At 46.0% G+C, this 14,309-nt stretch overlaps 1 protein-coding gene across 4 annotated transcripts in view; it reads left to right on the forward strand.

The window, feature by feature from the left end:
• The window catches only part of ACD (ACD shelterin complex subunit and telomerase recruitment factor), a 501,602-nt gene that overhangs the window by 406,580 nt on the left and 80,713 nt on the right, over positions 1–14,309 (forward strand). For all 4 annotated transcript variants that reach the window (XM_069217682.1, XM_069217690.1, XM_069217698.1 and 1 more), the window contains exon 12: positions 1,291–2,183. In XM_069217682.1, coding sequence (XP_069073783.1) covers positions 1,291–2,183 — 893 coding nt within the window. The remainder of the gene's footprint in view (positions 1–1,290; positions 2,184–14,309) is intronic.

Raw genomic sequence — 14,309 nt, forward strand, 5'->3', positions numbered from 1 at the left:
AAAGGGAGCCTGATGGAGTTGCTCAAGAACACTGCCATGTGTGATTGCAACAAAAAGGGCGGGGTGGGTTGATGGCCCCTTTGTCAGGAGGCACTACACCTCTGAAAATGGCTGAATCACCAAGTGATTTTTCTGGTGATACACCCTCTAGCCAGGGCGGATTAACTCAGCCTTGATGCCTAATGGATCACAAATGGTGGTTACATCTGGAAGTGGTGCATGGTCACTTACCCAAGTGGAAACAACCTTGATTCAATCACTTTTCTCCATGCCAAAAATACACAATGTCAGGACTTCTGTTCATTGGAGTTTACAACTACTGTCTTTCTCTGACGCTCTTTCTCTGTCTCTCTGTTGCTCTGTCTCTCTCACCCCCTCCACTTCCTGATGTGTACTCCATTTGAACCACTGCAGCTGTCCACTAGGGCTTCTCGCCCTCAAAACAGTGTTCCTCATTGTCGTAACATTGGTGAATTGGGTGAGTGAGCTGCTTTATTTAGATGTGCACCAGGCTAATTAAACCATCCAAAATACAGATCAGTATTAAAGACATATAAAGTCAGTAACAGTTTCATAAAGGTATATAAGTACTAGACCTATTCAGTTATTGATAGTTGTAATAAATGGCAGTTTTCAGTAGTTATTGAGTGATAGAATAAGGTAGGGGTACAGATCAAGGGAGCTAAGTCAGCGATAGCTTTTATAGCAATTTGAACAGAAGTTGGTTAATTGTTATTGTATTTGTCTTCTGAATTACCTTATTTATTATGCTGGCTCTCCCAAAGAAAGATCATTATTTAGTTCTTTATTACTGAATTTAGGGGTCTCCAAATAATGAAAGCATCCCCCCCCTTATTTTGTCCCCATACACCCCCCAACTCCCTGTTCATTACAAAATGTCTTAGTAATTTCTGAAGGGAGCAAAGGGTAGCTTGTAAGAATCACATTTTCCATGCTACATCCAGCCTATTTTTCTACAATACCTTGTCTGAAGAACTTGCCTGGTTGCAGCAGGTGAAATCTCTGGGTGGAATGATACTCACCAATGGTGTTTCTGCTAGACTTAGAATTCCAGTGGGCCTGGTAAGTCCTCTTGCCTGTATGTTAGGAATTTGCAAGCCACTGGTAATAAGGGGCACACAGGGAGCTTGTGCAGCGAGTCAAGCATGACCTGTGATGGGTATTGGATTGGATTGTGTGTGAGATCAGCTGAGCATAACATTCAGCACAGTTAGGTAGGCGTTATTGGAAATCATCAGTACAATTCAAACAGTTCATTTTTAATTCCAGGTACTCCGGAAACTCCATCAGCTTCCAACACTTCACAAGAGTCACGCATGGTTTTAAGTATTAAAGATGATGGCATAACACTACCAGATAGCAGCACGCCAGACATGCTAGAACATATGGAAGAGACCTTTCTAAACAAAATGGATAGTTCCCCACCTTTGCTTTTTTCTGACACCAGTACGCACAGCCAAGAAACATGTGCAGAAACAGATAGTGCAATGTATGAAACTATAATCAGCGTTGACAATACACCTTCCACTGACGTTGGTGTGGACTGTCGTCAGATGTTCAGCTGTAAAGAAAATATTGGTATCCAGCAATGCCCGGTACGTGACTCTCCACAGTCCCAAATCTCGAATCGCTCGGACATAAATTTGTTAAACAAGGAATCTGACAATAATTTGCTTGTAAATGAGGAAGAGACTGGAGCCTCTGAGGCACGGAGTTCTAACACAGTTTTATTCAGATTGGAGGGCTCTCACAGTGATATTATACAACATGAGGACAAAGAACGACCAAGTGAAAAAAGCCCCGGACAATATTTAAAACAACAAGCAGCCAAGAGGACACACCCAGTAGAACTGATCACCAATCCTGGCAAGGAGCAACTGTCAGAGTTACACAGTTGCTCTGGGAAGATACCTAAATTGAAGGGCTCCCCTCTAAGTAATCAGGAAATTATGAAAGATGGACCAGTGCCCTGTAAATCACCATTCTTGAATGACCAGCAGAGCCCAGCAGCACAAGAAGCTAGTGAAACAGCAAAAAGTGTTCTAATAAAAGCTTCACCATGCAAGACATCAGAGAACTTCCAAGAGAGTCAAAACAGCACATTAAATGAAAAAGAACAATTTGATTCACACCTACCTGCTCTGCAGCCAGCCACTACCATGGTAAGTGGGAATTGACATTTAAACGCATGTGAAATTTAGAGGTGGCTTAAAACGTGCTAATAGTATGGTCTGTTGCCTAGTTGTAGCTCCAGTACAGACAGTTTGATGTTGTGAACTGGTGCATTGTTCATGCGTACAATCACCTAATTAATCTGCCATATGTAACCTAAGTAACTTTCATCACCAGTTAAATGTTACTAACTCAGAGTTCTCATGAAGATTATTTCTCAAAAATATTACATGGGAAATAGCCTTGATTCTACGACAGTATTCGGCACACAGAGGAATGGGTACAGCAGTCAGTTGTGTGACTTTTCCATTAATTATATTGGGGGTCATTACTAACATGGCGGTCTGGACCGCCATGCCGGCGGGACGGTAACTTCCACCAATGGCATGGCGGTCCAGACCGCCAAATAATGAATGTGGCAGAACCGCCACGGATGAAACACCGCCACCGCCAGGCTCCTGCCACCAGGCTGCCTGGCGGTGGCGGTGTTTCTGATCCCACCGGGCAGCGCTTCAAGCAGCTCTGCCCACCGGATAATGAGTCCGATTCCACCAGCCTTTCCCTGGCAGCTTACGGGCAGTGCAATGCGCGATGGGTACTGCTGCACCCACCACACTACTACTTTGCTGCCGGCTCCGTTCAGACCCTGATTCCAGCTGGGCTGTCTGGCAGAAACACTGTTTCCGCCTGCTGGCTCAGTTGGATGTTCATTATGTGGCCAGCGGGGGGTTCTAACGCTGGCGGTCTTCTTTTGACCATCAACACCGATCTCGGCAGGTTTCCCCACCAACATCGTAATGAGGGCCACAGTTTGCTTTAGGTGATATAACATTTATTTATTTATTTATTTCCCATAAGCATCAGGTCATATTTCGATTGGAAATGTACATTAGGCCAGGTATGAATGACAGACATAGAACAATAGATAGAATGAGTGGAATTACAGAAACCAGTGAGGTTCTGACGGGAAAGTGTAGGAAAGCTGTTGTTTGGACAGTAAGAACATCAAGGACAAACAGGCGTCTAAAAAACTGTACAGCACTGTATCTAGAAGATATGGGTGTAGGGGGATCTGCCACTTATCGGGAGACACATTTATAAAAATGAGATGTATTGGGACAGAGCATACAAAAGGTAGCCTTGGAATGGTCTATGGATGGTCTGAAGCCCAGTCGTTTCAGTTCTTGGAGGGTCTTATTCTTAGCAGGTTGCCACCTAGCTTCATGTTGAAAGGCTGAATTAGGGATGCTTTTGGGGCGAATGTATTTTGAGTCAGAGTTTAATAATTTTTTGAGGAGAGCAAAGGCTTGAAGAGCAAGAGCTCACGGGAGATCATTGTAATAGTCTTATTTTTTTAATAACTAGTGAGTTAATGATTCTGTTGTGCGAATGGAGGGTGGATTCTGTATAAGTGTAGGATTTAATATCTTGTAGTGTAATAAAATATTCTGTCCACTTGGTAGTTTGAAGATTACGCCTAGGTTTATGGTCAGTGTGGCAGACTTGAGCTTGTCCAGCAGGTAGTAGAAAGAGCTAAGGAGTAAGGTGCTTCTAGAGGAGGAGGGAAAGCATGAGACTTTTGTTGTTCAGAGTTCCAGGTAACCTGATACGGTGTCTAATGGGAGCAAAGCAAGCTCATACCTGAGGTTGGGACTAGGAATAATATATACGTGTTGTCCACAAGAACCCAGTCAAACAGATATCACTAATGATATATAGTAGTGATGTATCATGGCAAACCTAGCCGCACCAAAACAGAGTCTTGGGGGACACTGGATGGAAGTGGGCTGGGAGGCGATCTGAAGGATTGCTACTCTACAGAGAAGGGCCAATTAGCGAGGTGAGAAAAGAACTGTTTGAGTGCAGTCTGCCAATGGTCATTCAGGGTGTATATTAAGTTATGATGGCTAGCCTTATAAAAAGTTGCAGAGATATCTACCAGTATGTGGATGGAGGAGAGATGGCTGTGGTGAGTGGATGTGATGAAGCTAGTACCTGGTGTGAAGGCTATTTGAGTGGAGTGGAGGGTGCAGAAGAAAGACTGGAATGTGTTGAGTAGATTGTTAACAGTGAGGTAATGTGTTCTGTTGTCAGTTTCCATAACATTAGAACTGCTGTAATCTAAACCATGAAAGACAGATACCAGAAATGAGTGGGTGGCTAAATTGGGATGTCAAACAGAATAATATATCAGATGTTGGAACAGGCAATTTTATGGTTTGAGTGCTGTGACAGTTAGATGTAGAGCATGAAGGGTTAGCAGATTTTAGTATTCAGATACACTCTGCTTGGAATGCCAATACAAAGTTGGCAAGAGTAGCCACATACAGTTGGTAAGTGGTAGAGATGGATGAGGAGGGTTAGAGATGTAAGTAAGTAGTGAGGTAAGGACTTGTCTATTTCTGGTGATTTATGAAGGGAAGGAGGTTGCAAAGTCTAAAGTGGAGAAAGTTCTTACAGGATTAACAAGAAGATTGTTGATTGTGGTTGTGAGTTGTGGATGTTGTTGAAGTAAAGGGATGAGGTTTTGCAGTTGGGCAGAGTTAGTTTGTACAGTGCTTTGGAAAGTGTGTTTGTATGCTGGTAGGTTTTCTGTGGACGTAAGTGATGTAGTATTGGCGTATCTTTCATAGATTCACATGCTTGAATCATTCCCCGTTGTTGAAGTGGGAGTTTCATGGTACATAGAAAGCAGTAAAATTAAATTTACCTTGAAGTTAATGCAAAAGACATTCACTTGAATAGCTTATCACTGTTATTAGAAATGACCCAAAGTCCAGCCAATCAGACGACAGCTCCCATTAGAACCCTCACCAGATAGGCTCCAGTCTCTCAGATTTTCTACCGCACGTCGTGTGAAGGGAGACTCCCGGAGCTCTGCTCAGTTTAGATTCTGACAGGAATTATTCTGAATACTGTTGTTTACCTCTAGGACAACAACTTATACATCAAGTCTACAGCTAAGAAAGGTTTATTTCAACGTTACAGCACCTGTGGAAAACTAAGGCACCACTGTGAGGATCCTCACAAGGACTACATATGTTGTCTTAACCTAGACCACAAGGTGAAAGATTGTAAGATTTGTCAAACCTTTCCTCACAAGACCTTGAGAGACAGAGAGGCTAGGCTCCTACTTTGGCTACAAAAACTTAAATCTTAAGAGTACCCCCTCTCTGATGATAACAGCGATCTGTGCCATTGAAGAAGAGAAAAAGATCTGTGGAAAGTTTCTCTCCAAAAAGAAGTAAGGCAGCCAAGGAAGCCTATTCTGTGGGAGACAAAGCAGAGGAAAGTCCATCCACCTCAAAGAAAGAAAGTTCAAAAAGGAAAGTTCCTTCTGAACCTTCCACACCAGCTGCCAGCACTATTAAGATCTCTGCCACCATCGACGACTTACAAAATGTCAGTCTCACCGACGAGGCCATGGACGAGTACATCGTCGACAACAGCCTTGGTCACAACTGCTACCAAAGTGATGGCAACATTTACGGCACCACCTTCACCTTTAATAATAAAATCGTCACCGTTATCATAGACGAAAATAACATCAGTGACCATAAGTCATAAACCTGCTTTACCGTCATCAATGTCAGAGGTGAAGAAAGCATCGACAAAGTCATCTGACTCATCAACAAAAAGGTCGTCATCAGGCCCGTCGACGTCAGTAAAAAAAGTGATGACATCAGAGAAATTTAAACCATCAATGCTGATACCCTCAACGGCTCCGTTGACGAAGGCCGCACCAACAACTTACATACTGTCGACAGCAGCACCACCGATGACTCTCTTAAATCCTGCAGGCACACCTTCAACGACAATGCAAACAATACTTTCAGCAAGACCTGATTTGGACTCACACCAACAGTCTTTTCTACCCCTAACATTAATAACTGTAAGGCACAAATCCACACTACAGACATTGCTACCGTCACATATGCCACCTGGTAAAGTATCGCCTGCACCTCCTGAAAATCTTCTCGATGATGAGGGAGAATATGAAGGAGAATATTCGGATGATGAACTGTTTGGAGTAGCTCGTAGTCCTTCGGATTTACGAATTAAATCCCAGGAGGACCATGAGGTCATATGATCATTCATATGTTCATGAACCGTTTGTTTACCAGCATGACACATATTCACAACAACAACAGAAACCAAGAGTGCAGATGCCAATGTCACTGGTCACCAATTTACAACATATGGTGCCAGATTACTATAATAGATTCCCACCACCAAGGTAAGCAACTCCAATATCACAGACACCACTACAACATCCACTGCCGCTAGGTCCTTTTGCCAGGGATCAGTCTTCTGAGATCCAAGTACCCGCAACACTGTTGCCACCTCCCTCTTCACCTTCCAAAAATGATTCACCTTCCTCAGACGAGGACCAAGAAGAGGGTAAGATCCAGGACACTGCCTCACTTCCCAATGAGTGGGACGACTACCAAACACAAACACTATCCCCCTCTACTCCAGCACCAGTAGATTCTCCACCACAGGACATGGGAGGGTTTCATAGTGTTATGGAACGAGCTACCAAAAGGTTCCAGCTTCCTTTTGTCACAAAACAATCTGATTGCTTTCTTTACGACTTTAAAGAGGACACCAGAAAGTCGGTTTGTGCGTTCCTGATTGTGGATTTTATTAGGGAGGAGGGCCTTAAGGTTATGCAAACCCTATCCTCAATACCAGCAGTACTTCCCAGATTGGATAAGAAGAACAAGGCGCCACCAGCTTGCCTCATTGTTCAGCTCAAACCTGACTGTGTGATAACTCAGGCAGCACAACGCAGGTCCAGAAACCTATCCTTTCCGCGCCTCCGGATAAGGAAGGAAGGTGCCTGAATACCATAGGAAAGAAATTCTCCACGATTGCAGCTGCAACAGTCAGCGCAGCAAATACATTGGCGATCCTAGGGTGATATGACCGCCAGATGTGGTCGGACATTTCCCAATATATCAATCTCCTTCCCAAGGATGCTCGATCTGGCCGCAGAAGATTCTACAAGAGGGAGGAAAGATTTCCGCAGCGATCATAGACTGTGCCATAGAGGCCTCATCTACAGGCTTTCGGCAGCTAGCTGGAGCAGAGGTACTAAGGTGCCAGGGATGGCTGGAAGCCACTTCATTCTGCCCAGAAGTTCAGATTAGGGTACTAGATATGCAATAAAATGGAGAACTTCTGTTCGAAAAGCATGTTGATGAGGGATTACAATCTGTAAAGACAGACTCAGATACAGCCATATCTTTAGGACCCTACAATTCAGAAGACAGCTCTTTTGAGGAGCCAGGGGCTGGGGAGTTTACTCCTACAGAGGCGATTTCAACCAATATAGGCAATACTAGCCTTATCAAAGCCAATTTTATACAGCCACCACACAACAACAACAACTCTAAAGGCAACCACCATCAGCAGCCTACAGACACCTCACCAGAGGAAAGTCTTCCTATAGAGGCAAGGACACTTCCAGAAAGCACTGACCTCCATCAGGTGCCGGCCACCACCGCCTTCTACAAGGCTCAGATGGGGGGCAGAATTTCCAGCTTCTCCCACCAGTGGTCCCAGATCACATCAGACCAGTGGGTCCTCGATATTATCACCAGAGGACATGCCCTGGAATTCTAACAAACACCTCCAAATGTACCACCACCTGTCCACTTAAAGAAGCTCCTTTTACAGGTTACCACAATGGTAGACAAGTGAGCAATAGAAATTCTACCAAAGTCTCAGAGGGGAACCGGCTTCTGTCCTCGCTTCTTCCTCATTCGGAAAAAGACAGGAGACTGGCGCCCCATCTTAGATCTTCACCAACTGAACAAGTTCCTGAATCATTCCGTACGATTACTGTTCAGGATGTATTACACTTGCTCAATCAAGGGGAATCATATGATGGCCTTAGATCTCCAAAATGCCTATTTTCATATCCTAATTCACCTCAACCAGAAGAAATTCTTATGCTTCAAGGTAGCCAGCACTCACTACCAATTCAAAGTGTTACATTCGGTCTGTAATCAGGACCTTGGATGTTCACCAAACTCTTGGCTCCTGTAGCAGCATATCTCAGACAGAGAGGAATTCAAGTTTTTCCGTACTTGGACGACTGGCTCATAAAGGCAAACACAGCATGTCAAGCCTATCTCTTTTGCAAACCTTAGGCCTCTCAGTCAGCTACCAAAAGCCACACCTAACTCCTACAGCCAGCATCACCTTTCTAGGAGCGATACTAGATACAGAACAAGCAAAAGCCTTCGCTTCCCAATAGAGGCAGAGAAAGATTCAAAATCTAGTACTTCGCCTCGCCAAATGAAATTCCCCTTCTGTCTGAATCTACAAATCCTTCCTGGGGATGCTCTCCTCTTGCATTCCCCTAATATCAAACTGCTGTCTCCACATGAGATAATTTCAAGAACAGTTGGACAACCAATGTGTCCAAATCAGCAAATCTTTTGACCATATTGTTCAGATAACCCCCTCAATGAAGCAGGCCATGTAATGGTGGTCAAAGACATCCCACATCTCTGAAGGTCTCTCCTTCCTGATACAACTCCCAGAATATGTCGTGACCACAGACGCGTCCCTGGAGGGATGGAGCGCTCATCTTTAAGACCTGACAGTGAGAGGAAAAAGGACCACCCAAGAAGCAACGCTTCACATCAATTTGCTAGAATTCAAAGCCATCCTCCTAGCACGCAAATCTTTCCTAACCAAGTTCAGAGACTCATCGGCTCTGATCTGAACTGGCAACACCACAAGCATGCACTACCTCAACAAGCAAGGAGGTACACGCTCATCAGCGATATCTCTCCAGGCGCAAGAGTTAAGGAGTTGTTCCCTTCGACGCCACGTAACTCTCAGGGTGGAGCACATATGAGGAGTGTCCAACACCCTTGCAGATTCACTAAGCAGGACCACAACAACCTGTGGGAGCTCAACCAAATGACCCTCAGTCATCTTTTCCATCGCAGGTGCAAGCCCAGCTTAGACCTCTGCGGCAAGAGAGAACATCAAATGCCCATACTAAGGTAGTTGGCAATCGCAGGGAGTATCGTAAAGGAATGCATTTTTGATCAGATGGTCAGGAATTTATGCTAGCGGTTTTCCCCCCAATTCCACTGATTCCAAGAGTTCTAAAGAAAATGAAGTGGGAACCTTGGCAGCTGGGCCTCATAGCTCCCAAGTGGCCACACCAGTTTTGGTTTATGGAGCTCCTACTCCCCTCAGAGCAGCCTCACATTCCGTTGGAACCAATACCGAACCCATTATTGATGAACCAAGACCAGGCCCATCATCCCAACCCGACTTCTGTTCGGTTGCAGCCTGGCTCCTGAATTCAATGAATTTGTTGAGCTAAATATTCCAACCAGTTGTCAAGAAGTGCTTGCTAATGCTAGAGCCCAGACCACAAATAAAACATATAAACTCAAATGGAAAAGATTCTTGATGTGGTATAAGGATTCCGATGTCTACCCTTTCACATTTGCTCCGGAACAGATACTTCCATGTCTACTTTATTTAGCAAAATCGGTTCTATTGAACTCATCCATCAAACTACATCTGGCAGCCATTTCTAGGTTTCGTCATACTGCAAATTCTCCATCTTTATGGTCCTCCAGAATAGTAAAACAATTCCTCAAGGGACTATTCAGATTGTTTCCTCCAGTTAAAATTCCTCCTCCTCCCTGGCACCTCAACGTTGTACTATCGCAAATGATGAAGCACCCATTTGAGTCAATAAACAAGGGGGATTTGAAATACATTTCCTGGAAGACAGCGCTTCTCCTAGCACTTACTTCAGCAACATCCAGGCATTTACAATCACTCAGCCTTTTCTCCAGTTTAAGTCTGACACTGTATTCCTCAAAACTAATCCTACATTTATCCCTAAGGTCCCATCGGATGTTCATCTAAATGAACCAGTAATATTTAAATCTTTTTTCTCAAATCCTCAAACTCCAGCAGAAAAAGCATTACATTCCCTAGATATCAAATGATGTCTCAAATTCTACATACAAAGAACTGGCAGCTTTCGCAAAGCAAATTAATAGTTTTCCGGCTAGGGACACCTAAAAAAGGGATATCCTGTTACTAAACATACAATAGCATAGTGGATTGCTTCCGCCATACAGTTTTGTCATCCGCAAGCAGGAAAACCATTGACAAAAAAAGTCACGGCCCACTCCACCAGAGCTGTCTCCACCTCCGCAGCTCTTTTCGCAAGTGTACCTATAAAACAGATAAGTAGAGCCGCAACTTGGTCTAGTTAGGCACACCTTCAATCAGCACTACTGCCGCAATGCCACCAACAGGATGGATGCAGCATTAGGATAAGCGGTTCTATGTAATTTGTTTCAATAAGGTGAGCCACTTATTCTTTTTTCCCACCTTCCACTATTTAATCTGCATGGCATTTTATATGTGGCATGTGTAGCTGCAGATACACATGCTATGCACTGTTCCTGCCATTTAGTGTTGGGCTCGGAGTGTTACAATTTGTTTTTCTTTGAAGAAGTCTTTTTGAGTCACGGGACCGAGTGACTCCTCCCTTTCGGCTCCATTGCGCATGGGCATCAACTCCATCTTAGATTGTTTTCTTTCTGCCATCGGGTTCGGACGTGTTCCTCTTCGCTCCGGTTATTTGATTTGGAAAAATTCATTAATCACCGAAAAAGCATTGGTATTGTTTCGATCGCGAACTAGCTTCCATCGACACCTCAGCACCGGCGAAACACACTTTCGGTTGCCCTTCGGGGACCCGCACCCATCAGGGGCCTGGTCGGCCCGACTGCAAGAAGCGTCGAAGCCTCATGGACCGCACCCCGTTCCGATTCTGCCCTCGGTGCCACGCCAAGTATCCCTACACAGATCAACACTGGGTCTGTAATCTGTGTTTGTCACCGGACCACCGAGAGGATACTTGTGAGGCCTGCAGGTCCTTCCGTTCGAAGAAGACCTTGAGGGATCGAAGGGTGAGACGACTGCAAATGGCGTCGAAGAGCACCAAGCACGTCGAGGAAGAGGAGATGGCCATCTCCATCCAAGGTTCCGATTCGGCCGACCACCCACAGCAGGCCAGCATGTGAGTACTCCTGCCCCAACCCAAGCGCAGAGTCAGTCCAAGACAAAACAAAAGGCCTCGGGGACGCCACTGCCGGAAGGCCATGGCTCAACCCACAAGAAATCAAGCGGTGACCAAGCAACACCTTCGGCACCGAAAAAGGCCACATCCGTGCCTAAGTCTTCAGACTCGAGCCGAGACACCGTGTCCGAGAAACCTCGAGAGACTCTTTCGGAACCGAGGCCTACTATCAGCATGGGCATTTCGGTGCGGAAAAAAACGGCTTCGGAGCCTAAAAAAGCCTCATATACTGAGGAACATGGACTTTCAAAACAAATGAAATAATTAGAGGAGGAACTTCAGCAAATGGAGGAGTTTGATGAGACACAAGCAAGGATACAGATCCACAAGGATACTGGAAAAATCCAAACAGCACCTCCTCTCAAATTTAAAAGGAAACTGGCTTTCCAAGGACGTTCAGACACTGAGCAGCCAAAGGCTAAAGTGCCCTGAGAACAATCTCTGCCATACCAGTTTTCCCCAGCACATTCTCCTCCGCATTCTCCTCAAAGAACTGTTTCTCCTCTTACCACACCCACTGCACAGTCACCCACACACACTGTGCATTCGCAACAAGATACAGACCCATGGGACCTTTATGATGACCCTGTGTCGGACAATAGCCCGGAGTGCTATCCTTCTAAACCCTCTCTACCCGAAGATAGCACCTCCTACACACAGGTCTTGGCTAGGGCTGCTGCTTTCCACAATGTGAGCATGCACAACGAACCATTAGAGGACGACTTTCTCTTTAATACCTTGTCCTCAACGCATGCTTCTTACCAAAGTCTGCCCATGCTCCCAGGCATGCTTAAACATGCTGTAGGGAGTTGGCTCTGTATATACTATTTCAAAGTAAGAAATAGTGTGTACAGAGTCCAAGGGTTCCCCTTAGAGGTAAGATAGTGGCAAAAAGAGATAATTCGAATGCTCTATTTTGTGGTAGTGTGGTCGAGCAGTAGGCTTATCAGAGGGTAGTGTTAAGCATTTGTCGTACACACATAGGCAATAAATGAGGAACACACACTAAAAGACAAATTCCAGGCCAATAGGTTTTTATATAGAAAAATATATTTTCTTAGTTTATTTTAAGAACCACAGGTTCAAGATTTACAAGTAATACTTCAAATGAAAGGTATTTCACTCAGGTATTCTAGGAACTTTGAATTATCATAATAGCATGTACAGTTTTGACAAAAATGGCAATAAGCTATTTTAAAAGTGGACACTGTGCAAAAATCAACAGTTCCTGGGGGAGGTAAGTAAATGTTAAGTTCACAGGTAAGTAAAACATTTACAGGGTCAAAGTTGGGTCCAAGGTAGCCCACCGTTGGGGGTTCAAGGCAACCCCAAAGTTACCACACCAGCAGCTCAGGGCCGGTCAGGTGCAGAGGTCAGAGAGGTGCCCAAAACACATAGGCTTCAATGGAAACAGGGGTGCCCCGGTTCCAGTCTGGCAGCAGGTAAGTACAGCGTCTTCGGAGGGCAGACCAGGGGGGTTTTGTAGGGCACCGGGGGGGACACAAGCAGGCACAGAAAGTACACCCTCTGCGGCACAGGGGCGGCCGGGTGCAGAGTGCAAACAGGCGTTGGGTTTCAGATAGGAATCAATGGGGAGACCCGGGGGTCTCTTCAACGATGCAGGCAGGCACAGGGGGGGGCTCCTCGGGGTAGCCACCACCTGGGCTAGGCAGAGGGTCGCCTGGGGGTCGCTCCTGCACTGGAGTTCGGTTCCCTCAGGTCCTGGGGGCTGCGGGTGCAGTGCTGGTTCCAGGCGTCAGGTTCCTTGTAGCAGGCAGTCGCGGTCAGGGGGAGCCTCTGGATTTCCTCAGCAGGTGTCGCTGTGGGGGATCAGGGAGGTCAACTCTGGCTACTCATGGGCTCGCAGTCGCTGGGGAGTCCTCCCTGTAGTGTTAGTTTTCCGCAGGTCAAGCCGGGGGCGTCGGGGGCAGAGCGGAAAGTCTCACGCTTCCGGCGGGAAACGTGTGGTCTTGAAAAGTTGCTTCTTTGTTGCAGAAAGTTGCAGTTTCTTAAACAGGGCCGCTGTTCTCTGGAGCTTCTTGGTCCTTTAGATGCAGGGTAGTCCTCTGAGGCTTCAGAGGTCACTGGACCCTGTTCGATGCATCGCTGTTTCAGTTTTCTTCGCAGTAGGGAGACAGGCCGGTGGGGCTGGGGCCAAATCAGTTGTCGTCTCCGTCTTCACTGCAGGGCTTCAGGTCAGCAGTCCTTCTTCTTTAGGTTGCAGGAATCTCTCTTCCTCGGTTCTGGGAGTCCCTAAATACTGAATTTAGGGGTGTGTTTAGGTCTGGGAGGGCAGTAGCCAATGGCTACTGGCCCCGAGGGTGGCTACACCCTCTTTGTGCCTCCTCCCTGTGGGGAGGGGGCACATCCCTAATCCTATTGGGGGAATCCTCCATCTGCAAGATGGAGGATTTCTAAAAGTAAGAGTCATCTCAGCGCAGGACACCTTAGGGGCTGTCCAGACTGGGGAGTGACTCCTCCTTGTTTTCCTCATTATCTCCTCTAGCCTTGCCGCCAAAAGTGTGGGCAGTGGCCGGAGGGGCGGGCATCTCCACTAACTGGGATGCCTTGTGGCGCTGTAACAAAGGGGGTGAGCCTTTAAGGCTCACCGCCAGGTGTTACAGTTCCTGCAGGGGGAGGTGAGAAGCACCTCTACCCAGTACAGGCTTTGTTCCTGGCCACAGAGTGACAAAGGCACTCTCCCCATGTGGCCAGCAACATGTCTGGTGTGTGGCAGGCTGGCAAAAACTAGTCAGCCCACACTGGAAGTCGGGTATGTTTTCAGGGGGCATCTCTAAGATGCCCTCTGGGTGTATTTTACAATAAAGTGCACACTGGCATCAGTGTGCATTTATTGTGCTGAGAAGTTTGATACCAAACTTCCCAGTTTTCAGTGTAGCCATTATGGTGCTGTGGAGTTCGTGTTTGACAGACTCCCAGACCATATACTCTTATCGCTACCCTGCACTTACAATAT

The sequence above is a fragment of the Pleurodeles waltl genome, chromosome 2_1 (genome assembly GCF_031143425.1).
Source record: "Pleurodeles waltl isolate 20211129_DDA chromosome 2_1, aPleWal1.hap1.20221129, whole genome shotgun sequence".
Classification (NCBI taxonomy): domain Eukaryota; kingdom Metazoa; phylum Chordata; class Amphibia; order Caudata; family Salamandridae; genus Pleurodeles; species Pleurodeles waltl.